Source organism: Populus trichocarpa, chromosome 6 (assembly GCF_000002775.5).
Source record: "Populus trichocarpa isolate Nisqually-1 chromosome 6, P.trichocarpa_v4.1, whole genome shotgun sequence".
NCBI lineage: Eukaryota > Viridiplantae > Streptophyta > Magnoliopsida > Malpighiales > Salicaceae > Populus > Populus trichocarpa.
The window spans coordinates 18,611,655-18,630,323 of record NC_037290.2 but is presented as its reverse complement, the minus strand read 5'-3'; the positions used below and the strand labels follow the sequence as shown (position 1 = coordinate 18,630,323).

The window sequence follows — 18,669 nt, the reverse complement described above, 5'->3', positions numbered from 1 at the left end:
TCCTTTGAATTTTCTATTGATGATATTGTAGCTTCAAATTTTTCAAGAACAGTAACAAGAATTTTCTGAACAATTCTAGAATCAGTGAATTCAGTGCCAAGAAGTCTTACTTTGTTTACAATGTCAAGAAGTCTGTCAGAGTAATCCTTTGATGGTTTCTGATTCATTCATTCTTTGCATCTCAAATTCTCTGATGAGGTTTAAAACTTGCATGCCCTTCACTCGTTCATTCCCTTCATATTTCTTTTTTAGAAAGTTCCATATCTCATTTGCTGTCTTTAGAGTCATGATTCTGGTGAAGATTGAAGACGAGACAGCTGCAAATAAGTTAGCTTTTGCCTTTGATTTCTTTTGCTTACTCTCCTTGTGATTTTTCATTTGAGCTATAGTTGGATTGTCAAGCAAAAGAGGAACCTCATATGTGTCTTCAACAGCTTCCCACTGATCATTTGCATAAAGGTAAGCTTCCATTCGAACAACCCACACTTGATAGTTTGTTCCATCAAATACTGGTGGTGCCATCAAATTCACGGAGGCTTCTGAACTCATTTTGTGTTGATTGGTTTTTTTGAAGAATGGTAAGTGTTTAGGGTAAGTGTTTAAGCTCTCTCAGTGTAATGTTTTGAATTAATGAATTGGAAAATACAACAAAGCCCTTGGTGGCTTAAAAGGTTAGAATAAATGAATAAGTGGTATAGTGGTAATTCAACAAAACTTGATAAATATAAATAGGAAAAAAAAGAGAGAGAGAGATCTGAAATTTAGAAAGAACCGCAGGAGTGAAGTGAGAAAGAAGAAGAAGAGAAAAGAGGGGAAAATAAGGGAAAAAGGAAAGGAGTTGGAGGAAATAAGTAAAAAGGGGTAAGATTATGCTTTAATGTGTATAATATGTTTTCTTTAGCTTTAATTTCGGTTTTGATAAATGTTAGGGTTATGAAATTTGTGTTTTGAGTTAATTGATGAATTAAATTGAATGTTAGGGGTTGATTGTTGTGGTTAATTGATGATTTAGTTGATTATGGAAGATTGTGATGATTTTCAGTTATAGTTTTGTTTGAATGGTGAATTTTGAGTTAAAAATCAGGGGAGAACAATAGGTTTCTGTTAAAATTCTGGATTGGAGGTTGAAGATGATGAAAATTCAATTTGGTCCCTCAATTTTGGAAAATTACAGTTTAGTCCCCAAACTTTGGAAAATTACAGATTGGTCCCTGGAGCATATTCCGAGATTCTGAACAGAATAACATATGAATTATGGGCAGAATTACTGTATAGATATGAAAATTTAACACTTTCAATTTGGTCCTCCAATTTGACAAAAATTACAATTTGACCCTAAAAATTTGGTAAAATTCCAGAATGGTCCCTGGATTATAATGAGATGATCTGGACAGAAATGAGGATGAATTATGGACATAATTCCACTATATTCATGAATTTATGATATGTTTAGTTTGGTCCTCCAATTTGACAAAAGTTGTAATATTACAGATTGGAGGTGAATATTATGATAAATTACAGATTGGTCCCTAGCTGTAATATTAGCTTTTTCAGATTGGTTTGATGAATAATTAAGGATTATTTAGTGAATTATTACCAATTTTATTATTTGTTTTATTATGGATTAGATTTCGGGAAAACCGTTAAATGTTGGGTTTTTAGGAAAAATAACTAGTTAGTTCAAAAACATATAGGGTTATGGAATACACCCTAGATAAGTGTATTAAATAGGTTATATGTTCTTTTGAGTCATTCTTGAATATGTCTCATTTGTATTCAGATAATCCTGATATTCTACCGGCGGGATGTCAGTAGGATTTCCTTCGATATCAGCTTTGAGTTTTGTTGCTTTCGAGTCAGGTGAGTGGATAATTTTCCATATGCATGAGAAATATTATAAATATTTGATTTGTTAATATGAATTGGATCATGCTTCTTGATAACATATATGTTGATTATTATCCTTGTTTTGATAAAGCATGATCAATTGTTGAATCTGAATTCTTGATATGAACCAGTATATATTTTGAATTGACTTCTGAATTGATAGCTCCTCATTTGATTGATGTCATGAGTTGAGCCTTGAGATATGAATATGTCTGTTTGATTATGATTATGAACCTATGGTATGTCAGTCAGAATACCCATGCTAACAGGGTAGTGTTAGTCTTTGTGCACATTGTATCTGAACCCTAGTTGGTCGGGGGAGTCACCAACCTGTGTGGACTGATCATCCCACAGTATGGAGCCTCATGCTCATTGCATTTTGATTTTCTGACGAGTTTTACCATATGATATTCTTGTTATGGCCTATTTGAGAAACCTTCCTATAAGAACCTAGAGCCATACTTGTATATATATTTCTCATTGTTTTATTACCTCGTGTGTGTGTATTGAACGTTATCTACTCACTGAGTTGTTGAACTCACTCTCTCATTATTATTCTTTTCAGGCTTATAACTTGATAGCAGGTTACTTTTGTTGAACCTTCCAAACCTGCTTTTTGGTTGTAATTTGTACATTCTTTTTTTTGTCAAGTTAGTGCTCCAAAACTATGAATTATATTAACTCTTGTATTAAGACAATTCAACTATATTATGAAGTTGATTTTGTTATTAATGCTGCATTGAACTCTGATTGAGTTAGGATAAGTTTGTGTGTAAGTTTGGGTTCGCATAGGTATGGAACCTTGGAGGGGAACCTTGCCTATGTGCCGGTCATGGATCCGGGATTCGGGTCGTGACACTCAGTCTCACAGATCTCTCAAGAAAAAAACAGGCTCTGATACCAATTTGTTGGATTTTAACAGAATGAAAATGCAAAAGAGAACAAATATCGACTTCTTGTTTAACTTCACTGTTTTATTGATCATGCAGACTTAATGAAAAACATTGAAAAGTAAAGCTTTAAAGGCAAGTAACAGCAACATTATCTCCTGCTGTTACGTAACAGAATTTAAAGGATAATGACTAAACAAAAGGATTATATCAATCTTAACAGAAATTGACAAATTCAAATAGCTAGTGTTTTATTAAAGCTAAAACTCATATCAGCTTCCACATCAGCAGATTCCATATCAGCTGTTTCTTCATCAGCAGCTTCTTCGTCAGCAGCTTCTGAGACATGAATTCAACATTATCCAAGGATGAACTTGTTTGTCTTTGCATTTGGAGAAAGGGAAATGTCTCCGTTTGGTCTGTTTTTGAGTGGTGTATAATTGTTGCTATTTCTGTTACTCTGAGTACAATAAGCTAGTGGGACTGCAGCTTCATGCACAAAGAAGAAAGCAAGCTTTCAATGACCCTCGGGGCAAGCCTCAGACATCATGTGCCCTGACATTAAACCAAATCATCTTTTGTTTGCAAGCTATTTGGTCTTAAACAGACAATGCGCGCTCTCTTCAGGGTTGGCAACTTGGTGAGTATAGGAGTAGGACAAGCACGATTCTGGCACCGCAAACCTTGTTCCAAACAAAAATTTACCCTGCATAATAATACTGGATTCTGATTTTCTAGTGAAGAAATCTCAAGCCACCAGATCATCTTTGGGATGTAGGGCGCGCTTAAGATTTTTTGGTTTACATGGAATTTTGTTGGTTGCTAATTTAGAAGGATCATTATGGACTTTCTAAATAATTTCAGACATTGACATTCTGAATCAATAATCCATGTGATTAATCCAGAAGCTTAACCTTGTAAAACTGTTGAACCCTTATTACTATTATTGTGAGATTTTCATTTGTTGCCAGAAATTGGATAAATAGCAATGAAAAAAACCTCTTAATCGGAAAAAAATGCTGTCAATGCCCATTGCTGTATCAGCCGGCTCTGCAAAGTTGAACGTGCCTGCCAGAAAGCCCTTTGGAGCTTGGTTTGTGTCATCCTCGGAGCACGAATTCGCCAAAGATCTACCTAGCGCTGGTGCTCAAATAGACTCACGGAGTCAGGTGAACGCACTTCCAGGATCAATGATCATATCATCCATGTTTTTTGGCATTTGGTTTAACATTAATAAAGATCCATTTGATCCAAAAGCTTAAGTCAAGAGTAGATTAAACAGGATTTGAACTCATGGGTAGTCGTTAGGTGAATGGCAAAGGTAGTCTGTTATGACTTACGTCTTGTAAAACTTTCTTCATCTACACTTATCATTTCTCCCCTGTACCGAAAAATCTGCTTAATCTGACCTTATGACTCCCTGCTAGCTCTGGTTCATGCAAATACCGGAGAAAACCAGGGTTTTGGAGCAGATGCTCGTGTAACATCAGTACTCATCTGTTCCATACAAGCTAACAAACCAATTTCCATAAAACATGTATGAAGATTCCATACTTAATATTGTATACATTACAGCTTCTTGTGATTTTTAAATTGTTGCGAATGAGCCCTTTTCAACAATAAGAAAGCCACCACAATCCCACATAGATAATTTAGAACCCATAAATTTCCTAGTTCAATGTTCCTCGGATGGTCGTATCCCTAATTTTGTTTATTTTCCCCTCGCTTTTCTTCCGAAGTATTAATCTACTCTTTTCGAGCAGATATTGGAAAGCTGCTGACATGATACACAACGTTTATTTGAGAATCATGCAACTGAAATTTAAGCTACGAACTTGAGGCTCAATAATTCAATATCCAAGGAGAAAAACATTACGTGTAAACTTGGATTTTAGCTTCTGCAACCTTTTTTTTTGTGATTGTCTTTCAGCATATATATGTTAGCTTCTGGGTTGTTATCTTTTGATATTTCTCAATGCAGTAGACAGATGCCTTTTCTTTTGCAAGTTCTTATTGGTTAGCTTATTGTGTTCTCCATGGTTTTACGAGGTATCACACAAAATGGGATTATTCAGAGCAAAAATGTTCCCCTGCATTTTTCTGTTTTCCTGTAACGGGAATTATATGCACCCTTTAACTGCCTTGCTTGTCATTTATGGTATAAAAATTCAAGGTCACATGATGGAATTTACTCATCAAGAAGTTCACAATCAATTCTCTGGAAGAATAACTTGTGCTTGTTAAGGTCATAAGCTACATTGTAGTACTGCTGAGCCATTAACCCAATCACAGAGAAATCTTTGAAATCTTTGCCATAGACGCTAGCTTGCCTCACTGCCATGCAAAATATATTTGGTGTGGCTTGATAAAACATACTTTCAGTGTCTACCACCAAATCTGCACCCTCAGCAAAGTGAAATGTCACTGCTGGAAACCCAACAAGGTCTTGACCCACTTTCCCCTTGTAACATAGGAATGACTCCCGCATAAATGGTGTTAAGAATCTATCTAATAGGTTGCGAACCTCCCTTTCAAGTGCTCTATATTCGTTTTCAGCTAGCCAAGTAGGTGCTGTTCCTGAATCAATTATTACTCTTCTTTGCTTCTCTGTCCTTTTAAAGGCACTAGGATCGATGACAAGCCTTGTCTCTCCAACGCTAATTCCTTCTAGAATGACCTGGTAATGGCCATCAACCACATCTAAAGGTGTTGAATAGCCCTCCATGTTCACTCCTTCGCTTAAAACCAACTGGTTATAACTGTAGTCAGGATCCGCTATGTTACCGATGCAATAGGAAAATTTAGATCCCATTTGATTTACTACAGATGTGATTCCACTGCCGAGTCCGAAGACTCCGGTGAAACGCCTGTCCTTGTAATTTCCATTCCTATGACTGCACCCAAAGAGCACATTATTAACAGCATTTCTGCCTTCATCTGAACTTCCAAAGATTAGTTGTTCTGTGGCAATGACTCCCACTGATGGTAGGCCTTCTACATATGTTTGGTTATACACACATTGACTCGACGAGTCACATTCCCCACTGGGGGCGTAACGACATATGATATTTTTGCATGACAAGCTATCATACGTGGAGGAAATGGAGGGGTCGAACATTGGCCCAATTATCTGTTGGGAACAACTTTTACAAGGAGCGCATTGTATCCATAAGAGGCTGCTGCCTGTGTCCATTATTGCGAGTTGTGGAACAGGTGGCTGTCCCATGGAAAAATTTACTAAGAACAAGGGTTCGGAGGCACTAGGATGAAGATTGAGCCACAAATCATTGATGTCAAAATCTCTTTCAATTTTTGCATACAAGTAGGATAGACGAGCAAGTGAGGCCTTCATAGTGCGTTCTGTGCGGTCTGCAACTGTGTCATTGGACCTGTAATATGGGGAGACAATAGAATCGCGGTGAATGAGTTTGGTGACCAATCGTGTAGGTTGTATACTAGAGAATTCAAGGTTGTTTGCAATTGTCAACGCAAAGTGGGTGCTGAAAATCAAGGGGAGTGATGAAACCAACACAAACACAGTATCCATGGCAGTAAAATCTGAATGCTTGTGTTAGTATTGTTCTCCTTCTGTTATCCAAATATGGCACCTTGATTAACTTATAAAGCATAACCGATAAACGAGGGGGTTTATCACAAAAAGACCCTGTTCCTGGATATGGTGGAGAAGGAAAAAGAAAAGGATGAGATCGGTGCACAAGGGCCACCTTTTGTCATCAAGTTTTTTTGGATTCAACTATGTCTGCTGTGCTGATCTGATTATGACTCAGAATTGAAGGATAGGAAAAAAAAAAGCTAGAGAAACCATGGGAAGGACGAAGCTAAAGAAAGTGAAAAGGGATCCTTTTTAATAAGCAATCTCCAATAGTCCAATAAATTAAAAGGAGACAGGGATAAGAAAATAGCATGAATCTCATGCAGTTGGAGAAAGGAGAAGGAGAAAGAGTATGATTCATAGGATAATAATATCTGGGGAGATAACAAAAGAACATGAGAATCCTCTCTGATAGTAACTCCCAAGGTAGCTCAAATTGCCAATTTAGTATTTGTGTCACAATCAGCTTACAGTTTGGCTGCATAAAAAATTAATCATCTTTTCTAGCTCAAAAACCGTCTCCCAGTGTTTCATTACGCTCTCTGCTGCATATAATTTCCTAATAGATCCATTGTGTTAGGTAGATGACTGTCAAAACTACCTAAAAATGAATCATAATATTTGCCAGTTTTCCAGGAACTGACCATTTAAGCTTGTTCATATGTAGGATTATATACGGATTGCCACTGTAGGCTATGCTGATTTTAATCACTGAAATCTCACACAGGGGGTTAGCGAAGGGAACCAATCGTGCCCTTCTACTTAAAAATTTAAGAATAACAAAAATTTAAAAAATATTATTTTAATATATTTCTAATAAAAAAATATATTAAAAACATTAATGCAGTAACATGAAACAGGCAACATAAGAATATTAATAGAGAATACTATGGGTGATTATTTTTTATTCGGTTTAGTTTTTATCAAAAAAAGTAATCAAACTGAAATTTTTTTTAAAAAAAAAACAAAACCGATTCAAATCGACCGGTTTCAGTTCGGTTCGGTTTTTTTGGACAAAAACCGGTTTGGCTTGGTTTTTTCAGTTTGGCTCGGTTTTTTCGGTTTGGCTCGGTTTTTTTTCTGGTTTTTTTCGGTTTGGATTCAGTTCGTTTTTTTCAGTTTTAGGCTTATAAAACCGGAACCGAATCGGTCGGTTTTTTCAAAATTTTGATCGATTTTTTTTCACGGTTCGGTTTTTTTAGTTATTTTTTTCTGATTTTCTCGGTTTAATCAGTTTTTTTGTTTTTTTTGCTCAAAGCTCGCCAAAGATCCCCCCCCCCCCCTCCCAACACACATCTCTCTCTCATGCACCTCTATATTCAAGGACCTAAGTTCAACACAAGCAACGTTTAGGGACCATTTAGTATGAATATCAAACTCTAAGGACTAAAGTGAAAACAATGTAAAAAATCATTTAAATTTTAGGAAAACGACGCCATTTCATGTCAAAAAGACGTTGCCTTAATTTCTTAATGGACAACATACAATAATGCCTAGCAACAGTGCATTGGAGTCTACATCTACATTAAAATATCATTTTGTTTTAATTTTGTGTTGTATATTTATTTGTCAATAATTTTTCATTTGTGCTTCATACTTTTCTTATTTTTTTAATGAATTTTATGTTAATTATTAATGAAAGAACAATTTAGAAAAAATGGGAACAAAAACCTTACAAATAAACACACTCACCCACTTGGCATGGCAGGATAATTACTAGAGGCGGAGTGAGAATTGCCTGTCTTTGCTTTCCTTGTGTTGCTGTAGCTGTACATGTCAGTGTTACCTGCTAATTGCTATTCTTTGTTCAGGCCAGCTCCTTCCTGCAGCTGCTGCTTTCTCCTCGTTGGCTTCTTGCCTCTCAGTGCTTTTGTCAGCATGACCGAGGACAACACGCGGCACAGTAGCGAAATTCTGGGCAATCCAAATCATGGACCCGAACGAAAACAAGATATATGGCAGGCAGACAGACTTTCAGCAGAGAAGTTAACTTGGCACCACCTTATGTCTAGACCCCTGGAGACTAGAAGCATATGAAAAAACATGAACATGATAGTAATGGATGTAGTATTTACTCCTTTTGAAGCTATGCTTGTTTTCTGGAAAGTAGTTTTTAAAAAACCAGTTTCCAAACTTTCTTGTGTTTGTTTGCTATTAGGAAAGTTGGTCAACGGAAAACACTTTCCAGTCAAAGAAAAATTTGGCTTGGTTTCCAGGAAAATGTTTTCCTTTTATTTTGGGCAGAAAACACTTTCCGGAAGTTGTGAAAAATTTAGAAATGTCATATTATTTGTTGATTATATCAAATTTGGTCCTTAAACTTTTGTTTGTTATATATATTTTGTTTTGAATATTTGTTTTTCAATTTCATTCTTTATAATTTAATTTTTATATTAATTTTGGTCCTCATTTTTATAATTGTTATTTGCTTTTTCCTTATCTTTTTTAATTGAAATTTTTTATCTATCAAAATTGGTCCTTATTCTTTTGATTATTACTTATTTTATTTAAAATAATTTATGAAATGTTAATTATTATTATTATAATTTCTTCATCTTTCAATTTTTTTATTTTTTAGATTTGATCTCTATTATTTTGATTATTATTTATTTTATTTGAGATAATTTATGAAATTATATTTTTTTTTCAATTTTATTCTCATTCAACTTTTTAATTTGTAAGATTTGTTCCTCATTATTTTAATAAACTTGAAAAAAATAAAACATTAATAAGTTATTTTCCAGCTCATTTCCCATAACATAACCAAACACTGGAAAGTGTTTTCCAACTTATTTTTCATTACACTACCAAATATCAAAAACTAATTCTTTTTTATGGAATTTATTTTCTAAAAAAAAAAACTTTTCAAACAAACGAGGCGCGAATCTCATAAAGTTCTGTTTTCCAGCCAGTTGATCGTAGTTTAAAGATGTGGACTTGCAAACACCTTACGAGTAGAATCTGCATATAAAATGCTCAGTTTTGAGCCCTAGTTATTAACGTGATAATTATCGCACGACCCACATTTGTTTTGTAATTAAGCAGATGAAATTATGAAAAATCTAAGAGCAAACTTTAACAAAAGAAAAAAAAAACTATTGATTCAAGAGCTAATTTTTTCAAAGTAAGATACTTGATTTAAGTTCTGAGTACTTAAACAACTAAAATAAAAATAACAATAGCAGCATCTCCAACAAATTAATATACTAAAAAACAAAGCCATTATCTTCTAATTAAAGTAGCCAAAAATATATATAACTTAGAATCGCAACATTACCGGAGAATGTATATATATTATGCCACTGTAAGATTTCACAGTTTTACCGACGGACATATTCCGTCGGTATGAGATTTAGAGTTTGTCGGTAATTTTTTTACCGACCAAATCGTCAATGGAAAACTTTCATCGGCATAACGTTCGTCGGTAACACCGCATTCCGTTGCTAAAGTTGTCGATAAAAAAAAATTACCAATGGTTTTACAGACGAAAATTGCGCGTCAAAAAAAAACTTTCTGCTGGAACATTACCGACGGATTTATTCCGTCAGTGATAGTGGCATATATAGTAAATATTTTTTAGCTATTGGTGAAAGGCCGACGGACGTTATCCGTCGAAAACTTCATCGATGAGTGTGCATTTCCACCAAGCTACTGTGAAATGCCGATGGATTATATCCGTCTGTAAATTCGTCGGTGATACACTCCATCGGTAAATCCCTCGGTAGGTATTTTTAAATGTTTTTTGTAAAAATGATTTAGAATAAATAATATAAAATTATATAAATTAATAGTAAAAAAAATCAATTATGCAAATAAAATTTTATTAAACATTAAGAACAAAAATTATGCAAATAAAATTTTATTAAACATTAAGAACAAAAAAATAAAGTTAAATAATATTCATTACAAATTGAATGTGTTTCAAAAAAAAATATTAAATTAGCACAATGACGGAGCTGGAGGAGGAGAAGGAGGCTGGTTGTTATACGGCCAAAAAGGGAGCGGACATGTATCACCACTCTGTGAAGTCATGTTCATGACTATTTGGCGGAGTTGTTCATAATTCGCCGAGAGTTGCTCGTATTTCTCGATGAGATTAGCTGTGTGTTGTTTCAAGGCCATGATATCCTCAGATTGGGTGCTCGATACTGATTTGGAGCTCCCAATGGTTAAGACACTACAGGCCGACCACAAGTTCTCGGTCGTAGTGTTGGAGAGCCCGTACACCCGATTGTTATCGGGTCCACCGGACGATCCAACCTCTATCCACAAATCCGGATCGAAATTTGGATGGGTCAAAGGATCGTCCCAATATCTCTCCCTCAACCGGCTATTATAGGTCTCTTCAAAATGAAAAAAGAAATCATCATCATCATCATCATATTCAATTCAATAAAAATAATAACTTATGAAATAAAATGGTTGAACGAACATACCACAAAGTGTTGAGCGCGGTTGTCAACAAACTGTTGCACCCCCTTTTTGGCGGTCTTGACTCCACACGTGCGTCTCAACAAACAGCTCCATTGGGCTCGGCTCACGTCCAAGAGACGTAGCCTGTAATGAAAAAAATTAATTAAGTAACAACAAATTATTTAACGATATATTTCATTTAAATTAATCTTACCATCTATTTCGCATGTGCAGCAAACAGAACGGAGCCGCCAGTGTGCGTTGTCACCGAACCATGAATTGGCCGGTTCCGGTTGCCAGCATCGGACTGTGAGCGTCGTGTGAACCGCTTAGACATCACGTGCTCAAGATATTGTGGCCATATATCTGCCGGGATGTATAGATGTTTGAAATCCCTCCAAACCGCCACGTCATTCCAGCCTTGGAGACCCTTATCTCTCGCGTTTTTTTTTTTTTTTGCCATTTTTTGTGCTTCATACCAAAAATCACGCAATTTACTTTCATAGCGAGAAATTAGATTTTGAAACATAAATGTTTTTCTTAAAAAAATATTGTATCCTTTTTTAAGTTACCTAGTTGTCGCGTGATTTTCCCACATCCTTTTCACAACAGTGTCATGCGCACTGTCCCAGTCGAATTTTTCCTGTGTATAAATAATTAATTTTAAATAAAAATAATAATTTATTTACAATTATATTAATAATTTATTAGAAATAAGCTGGAAATTAGAAACTAACACCTACCTCAAATTTGTCAAACCATGTATCGATTTGAGGTATCCATTCAGGATGTCTGGATACCTGACTCCATTGAAATAATGGAATCTCCATCAACGATTTAAACGCTGATAATATTACTCGAGCGACCTCAATGTTTGTGAACCTGAAAATAAATTAAATTAATGAAATATTGATTAGTTGTTCATAAATTATGTTATAATAAAAAAAAACTAAAACCAAAACAAACTTACATTGAAAGGTCGTCCTTCTACTGTGCCTCGTACTTGCGGGTGAATTGATTCCGCTGCGAAGGCACGCCGCCTCTGCGCTGTGAAACCATGCTGGAAGAGGCAGCATCGGGTGACGGCGTAGGTGTATCTTCTTGACAACACCTAAGGATATGTCATCCTCACTACTAGAAGAACTAGCTACGACCATATGTGAGCGACGAGTTGTGGATTTTGTTCAACGCATCTACACAATTTTATACGAATAATTATATAATTAAATTCAAATGTTAAAAAAAATTTGGCAGCACCTCCCCTATACTGGAGACTACCCAAACTTTTCAAACCTGCAAATATTGACAATAGCAACAACCAATTGACCCCATCTATACTAATCTTGTATATAACATAACATCTATACAAATATCATCTATACTAATTACAAGGTAAATTCAACAATAACAATTACAATTCTACAAATTATTCAATTATAATGGAAATACAAACAATTAAATATATTCAAAAAAAAACTCTAGACTAACAATTAAAATTAATGGAAATAATTAAACACAAATCATGCAATAATAGAGTAAAATTGAGAGAAAATAATTAAATTTATTCCAACATATTCAATTACTAATTACAAGGTAAATTCAACAATAACAATTAAAATTAAACAAATTATTCAATTATTATGGCAATACAAACAATAAAATATATTCAATAAATTAAAAAAAACTCTAGTCTAGGCTAACAATTAAAATTAATAGAAATAATTAAACACAAATCATGCAATAATTGAGTAAAATTGAGAGAAAAATATAATTAAATTTTTTCCAACATATTCAATTACAAATTACAAGGTAAATTCAACAATAACAATTACAATTCAACAAATTATTTAATTAATATGGCAATAAAAACAATAAAATATATTCAATAAATTAAAAACAAAAACTATAGACTTTAGGAATGAAATATGCTTACCTTAATAATGTGTTTATTTCAAGACTTTATCTACATTATAAAAATACACCAAAACAAAAAACATGACAAAAATAACAATAGCTAAAACAAAGAAAAAAAAATCTTGAAGTAAAATGAAGTAGAGGAAACAAATACATTTTAATTTGCTGAAGATTCAAGTAGAGATTACAAGCAAAACAAACAAAAGTCCTGAAGGAAATGAGAGGGAAAAAATTGAAAATGAAAGGGGAATAATGGAGCAGATGAAAAAATGAATTGATAGGGCGGTTACTGGGATTTCTAACGCAATTTTACCGACTGACATTAAAAAAATATTATTTTAAATTATTCCGTCGGTGATGTTTCGAAAATTTGTCGATAACTTTTGAGTTTCGCACCATCATTTTTAATTACCCTCCATATTTTTCGCAGTCCGTCGATAATTCCCTCGGAAAATACACGCAGTCAGAGATGCATTAAATGCCCTGCCCTTTGGAATTCGCACCGTCCGTCGGTGATTTTGTCGGTAATTGTGACCTGCCGACAAAATACCGACGGACTGGAATCCATCTGCAAAGTCGTTGGTGATGGTTGTGGCATTTCCAGTGACATTACTGTGAAATGCCGATGGACTGTAATCCGTCTGCAAAGTCGTCGGTGATGAAATGGCTACTGTGAAATGCTGACGAATTGTAATCCATTCGCAACGTCGTCTATGATGAAATGGCTACTGTGAAATGCCGACGGACTGGAATCTGTCCACAAAGTCATCGGTGATGGTTGTGGCATTTCCAGCGACGCTACTGTGAAATGCCGACGGAATGAAATCCATCCGCAAAGTCGTCGGTGATGGTTGTGGCATTTCCAGCGACGCTACTGTGAAATGTCGATGGATTGGAATCCGTCCGCAAAGTCATTGGTGATGGTTGTGGCATTTCCAGTAACGCTACTGTGAAATGCCGACGAACTGTAATCCGTCGGTATGGACGTCGGTGATAGTGTAGTGTGCAAGAAAGATGATGTTTGTATTGCCTATTTACCTTTCTGCAAACACTTAAATGATAAACTGTCCATCGCACAAAACAATAACAACAATGCTTAAACAGTACAAACTTATAAAATAAATATTTCGTGTTACAAAATATATCATCCATAATAGATATTACATGAAAAAAAATGTTTTACACATGGCTTCATTCTGATAGTTAGTCAGAATTTTCTTCTTCTTCGTCGTCAATTGAATAGTCATCACCTTCATCGCAATCTTCAATATGGATATCATCATCTTCATCGACATTTGCTTGTCCGCTAGAGCTCAAAACAACATTCAACTCCTCTGCGTCAACATCAACAAGACTATCATCGAAAACACGAAAATTTGAATTTTCTTCCAAGTCAATCGAAAGAGCAACTCGATATGGTTCAACCAACTCACTAACTTGAAAGACTTCATCTCGCACACTTGTGTCTTCGTTCTCATCCTGAACAACCTCAACGCGACTCATGGGTTTCGTTTTTAAAACGGATAACCAATCAACTCTTGATCGATTGTTTACGTTGCGGAGTCTAGCTTTTGAGTTGATTTCGACCAAACCATAGTGCGGATCAACTCTGATTCCTCTATCAGTCGTGTCATACCAATAGCATTTGAATAAAAACACTCTATTCTGCTCGCTATGATATTGCAGTTCGATGACCTCTTCTAATCTACCATAGTACTCAACTTCTAACTCACTACTAGTCGATCCTTTAACACAAACACCGTTGTTATATGTCTTTTTTCCATGCCTGTATTATTCATTATGTAACACATATCAATGACAAAATACTCGTTGTAGCACTTAACTTTTCTTTCAGGGCCTAGGCTTAGTGAAGACAATGACTTAGCAGCACTCATTCCCATTTGATAAACCTTGTATGTAATGTACATCAATGAACAGTAAACGAGAATCTCGTAATGACATCCATACAGTAATTTTGCAAATGATAATGAGTTTGTGATAGTACTTACATGTGTTCTGAACCACGTGGCAAATTGTTCATCTTGTAATTGAAAGATTTGGGATTCGGTCAGCTGTGAGTTATTGGACAGCAAATATTGTCGATGTTGCCTGCAAGTGATAATGAGTTTATGATATTACAATATATAAACAGTATATTATTAACAAAGTTTAATTAGTAGTACACATATATATACTTACTTAATAAAAGGTCTCAACTCATCACAGTTAAATAGAACATAATTGTGTGCTTGTCTGAACTCTATTTCCGATAAATATCTTTATCTTACAGCACTTCACCGCCATCATCATGTTGTGGAACGCGATTGATTCTCGTTCTCAAATGAGGTTCGAAATAGTACGAGATAAATGTTGAGATCTCCTCAACAATATAGGCCTCACATATCGAAGCCTCAACATGCACCTTGTTCTTAACCTTTTTTCTTGAGATTGAACAAGTATATGCATTGAATTAATCAAATATTTTTTAATTAAGAAAAACAAAGCAACTACTTTTATATATAAATTACATTGCAACTGTAATATCTAACCGTTTGAATGGGTACATCCATCTATACTGGACCAGTCCTCCAACTTTTGCCTCGAACGGTAGATAATGGGGAGATGCTCCATTGAGTCAAAAAATGATGGAGGGAATATCATCTCAAGTTTGCATAGTGTCTCGACGATATTCGTTTCAAGCCTCTCAATGTGATCAACATTCAACTTGCTGGAACATATATCTATAAAGAAATGACTGATCTCCGTGAGTGCATCCCATATCCCCTTTGGCAACAAATCACGAAAAGCTAATGGGATGAGTGTTTGCATAAACACGTGGCAGTCATAACTTTTCATTCCATACAATCTGCATTCCTCCGTATTAACCAGCCTTGATATGTTCAAGGCATGTCCATCGAAAAAATGCAAACTCTTAAGCCATTTGTAGACTAGTAGTTGTCCGTTTTTCTCTAACACAAAGCTTGCTCTTGGTTTTGCGACCCGTGACCCATCACAAACCAACTCTATATTTTTACGGTTACAGAACAAAGCTATATCCAATCTAGCCTTGATGTTGTCCTTTCTCTTCCCCTTCACATCCATGACGGTGTTGAAAATGTTCTCAAACACGTTCTTTTCAACGTGCATGACGTCAAGGTTATGGCGGAGCAGATTGGTCTTCCAATAAGGAAGCTCCTAAAAGATACTTCGCTTTACCCAATTATGGGTCAAACCAAAACCAGGAAACTTCTGCTTACCTGATTGAAGACCAAACACAATGTCATCGTACTCTGATACAACATCATGCAATTCTTCACCAGAAAGTCGCGGGGATGCAACATCCTTTTCAACTCTGCCAATAAAGAAATCTTTTTTGTTCTTTCTGTACCTGTGATTCGGTGGCAAGAAACAACGGTGACAGTAAAAAAAAAAAGCTTTACCTTCATTTGTTAGCGTGAATGCCTTGTTGTTTTCCATACAGTATGGACATGCTAGTTTTCCATGCGTGCTCCAACTAGAAAGCATTCCATAAGCTTGAAAATCATTGATAGTCCACATCAAAGCTGCCCTTATAACAAAATTTTATTTCCTCGATATATCATAAGTCAAAGCTCTAGAGGACCACAACTGCGCCAACTCATCAATCAACGATCGAAGACAAACATTTATATTCCAGCCCGGGCTACTCGGACCGGGTATGACAGTAAATAAAAACATGAACTTCGGCCTCATACACATTCCTGGTGGCATGTTATAAACCGTGAGTATGACCGACCAACAAGAATAAGGAGCAGAAAATGACCCGAATAGGTTGAATCCGTCTGTACACAATCCAAGATGCACGTTCCTTAATTCAGCTGAAAAGTGAGGATGCACACTATTAAAGTGTTTCCACGTTTCACCATTAGAAAGATGCACCATCAGTCGCATCATGTGATTGCCTGATTGGTGCCATGTCATATGCTCAGCAATCCTTGGTGACATGAATAACCTCTGCAGTCTAGGTGTGATTGGGAAGTATCTAAGTTTTTTATATGTCATAGAGTCTTTCCCTGCCAGTTCTGGGTTTGTAACGGGAATGCCCACATGTCATGCACTCGGTCAGCTTAGCATTTTCAAGGTGGTATAACATGCAGAAGTTAGGGCACATGTTAATTTTCTGGTATCCTAAACCGAGGGGTTTCATCATGGACTTCGCAGCATAAAAGTTCTTTTTCAGCCTGTTCCCTTCAGGTAAAATGCTTCTCGTCCATTCAATAATTTTATCATACCCGGCCTCATTCAACTCGTGATCTAACTTGATGGTGAACACCTGTGCTACGGCCGATAATTTACTGTGGTTCGTGTAGCCATTCCAAAATGGTTCGTCAGAATCTTTCAACAAATCAAAAAACCTAGCTGCATCTGCATTAGGTTCTTCTTCTACGATTGGACATTGACTGACATTACATTGATTCATTCTCATTGCATCCATAACCATATTCTTGTAAGGATTAGTGTTGTCATTTGTTGCTTCATGCACGTTGCTAACACTAGAAGTTGACCCAACCACCCTTTCTCCCATGCTCTTATTACGAACAAATACTTCTCTGTGTGCATACCAACACCGGTAATTCTCCATAAACCCTTTGTGTAGAAGATGCATCATTACAACATCTGGATGTAAATACTTTTTATTTTGACACTTCCTACATGGACACCTAATACCGCCTCCAGTAAAATTTCTGGGAATAGATGTTGCGAAATTAATAAAACCCTGAAGCCCGTTACAATAATCCATCCTCCGCAATCCTTGGGGTGAATCTCGATACATCCATGAACGACCATCCATGACTTCTATCAAACCTCTATAAAATTATGATGACAACATGTATTAATTAACTATGTTAGGTAAATAAATTTGCAAAAATATTGGTTTACCTCGAGATTATCCAACAAGCTAATTACAACTTCTCATAAATATTAAATATTCATTATCAATTATCAACGTCCATACAAATTTATACATATAAATTTACGGAAATTACAACTCTGCAATAACATTAATAAAAATTAAAACGGACCCGTTAAACAAGCTATTAATTATTTCAAAACAACACATGTAATTCGGTAATTCAATAAAGTTTCAACAATTTACAAACAAATACAATTTACAAAATCTAAAACAAACCATAACAAGTACAAAATTATACATTCATATACTACAAGTTTGTTTGAGAAATAACAATAAAACATGTACATATACTAACAAAATACATATACTAAAAAAACAATAAAATTGACATTTAAATGTTAAAATTTAAAAAGATAGAATTACTAACAAAAACTTATAAAATCCGTCGGCAAATCAGAACACGGATGTTGTGACCACAAAACTTAAAGAAATATGACTTGTGCTGAGAAGAGGGAGATTTTTTTTTTGGGTGGGGGGGCTGGTTGTTTGCAGTAGGGGAGAGTTAGGATGAGGAAGAAGAAGGAGAAATGGGGGAGGAGAGGGTCAGAAGAGTGATCATATATTAAGTTTTGCTGATGGAATCACCGATGGACTACTTCTGTCAGTGATTCCGTCAGCCATTCTGACGGTGAATCGGTCACGTCACTGTACAGAAATCCCGATTTGAATCCCTCGGTGATTCCGTCGGCAATTCTGACGGTGAATCGGTCACGTCACTGTACGGAGCTGCCGGTTTGAATCCCTCGGTGATTCCGTCGGTAAAATCACCCGCAAAAACTTCCACGTTATCGAACCGCCCTTTTTTTATTCTAAATATCCCGTCTATAATTTCGTTGGTATATACCGACGGAATTACAAATGAAAAATATGCCGTCGGTAATTATGATCGCAAATTACTGACAGAATTATTCCGTTGGTAATGTCGTTGGAATTAAGCGAATTTCCGGTAGTGTGCTTGCCTTCGCTGAATATTATGGCCGATCTTTCTCTTAAAGAAG

At 35.6% G+C, this 18,669-nt stretch overlaps 1 protein-coding gene and 1 long non-coding RNA gene across 2 annotated transcripts; one reads left to right on the top strand and one right to left on the bottom strand.

Moving 5' to 3' along the window:
* Nucleotides 1-764: 764 nt before the first annotated feature.
* LOC127905501 (uncharacterized) lies at nt 765-2,619 on the top strand. The gene is made up of 2 exons (XR_008059601.1): nt 765-861; nt 1,781-2,619. It is a non-coding gene; the product is annotated as an uncharacterized LOC127905501 (long non-coding RNA).
* A 2,336-nt stretch (nt 2,620-4,955) lies between these two features.
* LOC7465982 (aspartyl protease UND) lies at nt 4,956-6,582 on the bottom strand. The gene has a single exon (XM_024602869.1). It carries the CDS (start codon nt 6,322-6,324, stop codon nt 4,966-4,968), a length of 1,359 nt encoding a protein of 452 aa, XP_024458637.1. The 5' UTR covers nt 6,325-6,582; the 3' UTR covers nt 4,956-4,965.
* Nucleotides 6,583-18,669: the final 12,087 nt, after the last annotated feature.

Excerpts from the sequence above, each read along its gene's own strand:
- LOC7465982 (XM_024602869.1), bottom strand. The coding sequence starts at position 6,324 with ATGGATACTGTGTTTGTGTTGGTTTCATCACTCCCCTTGATTTTCAGC.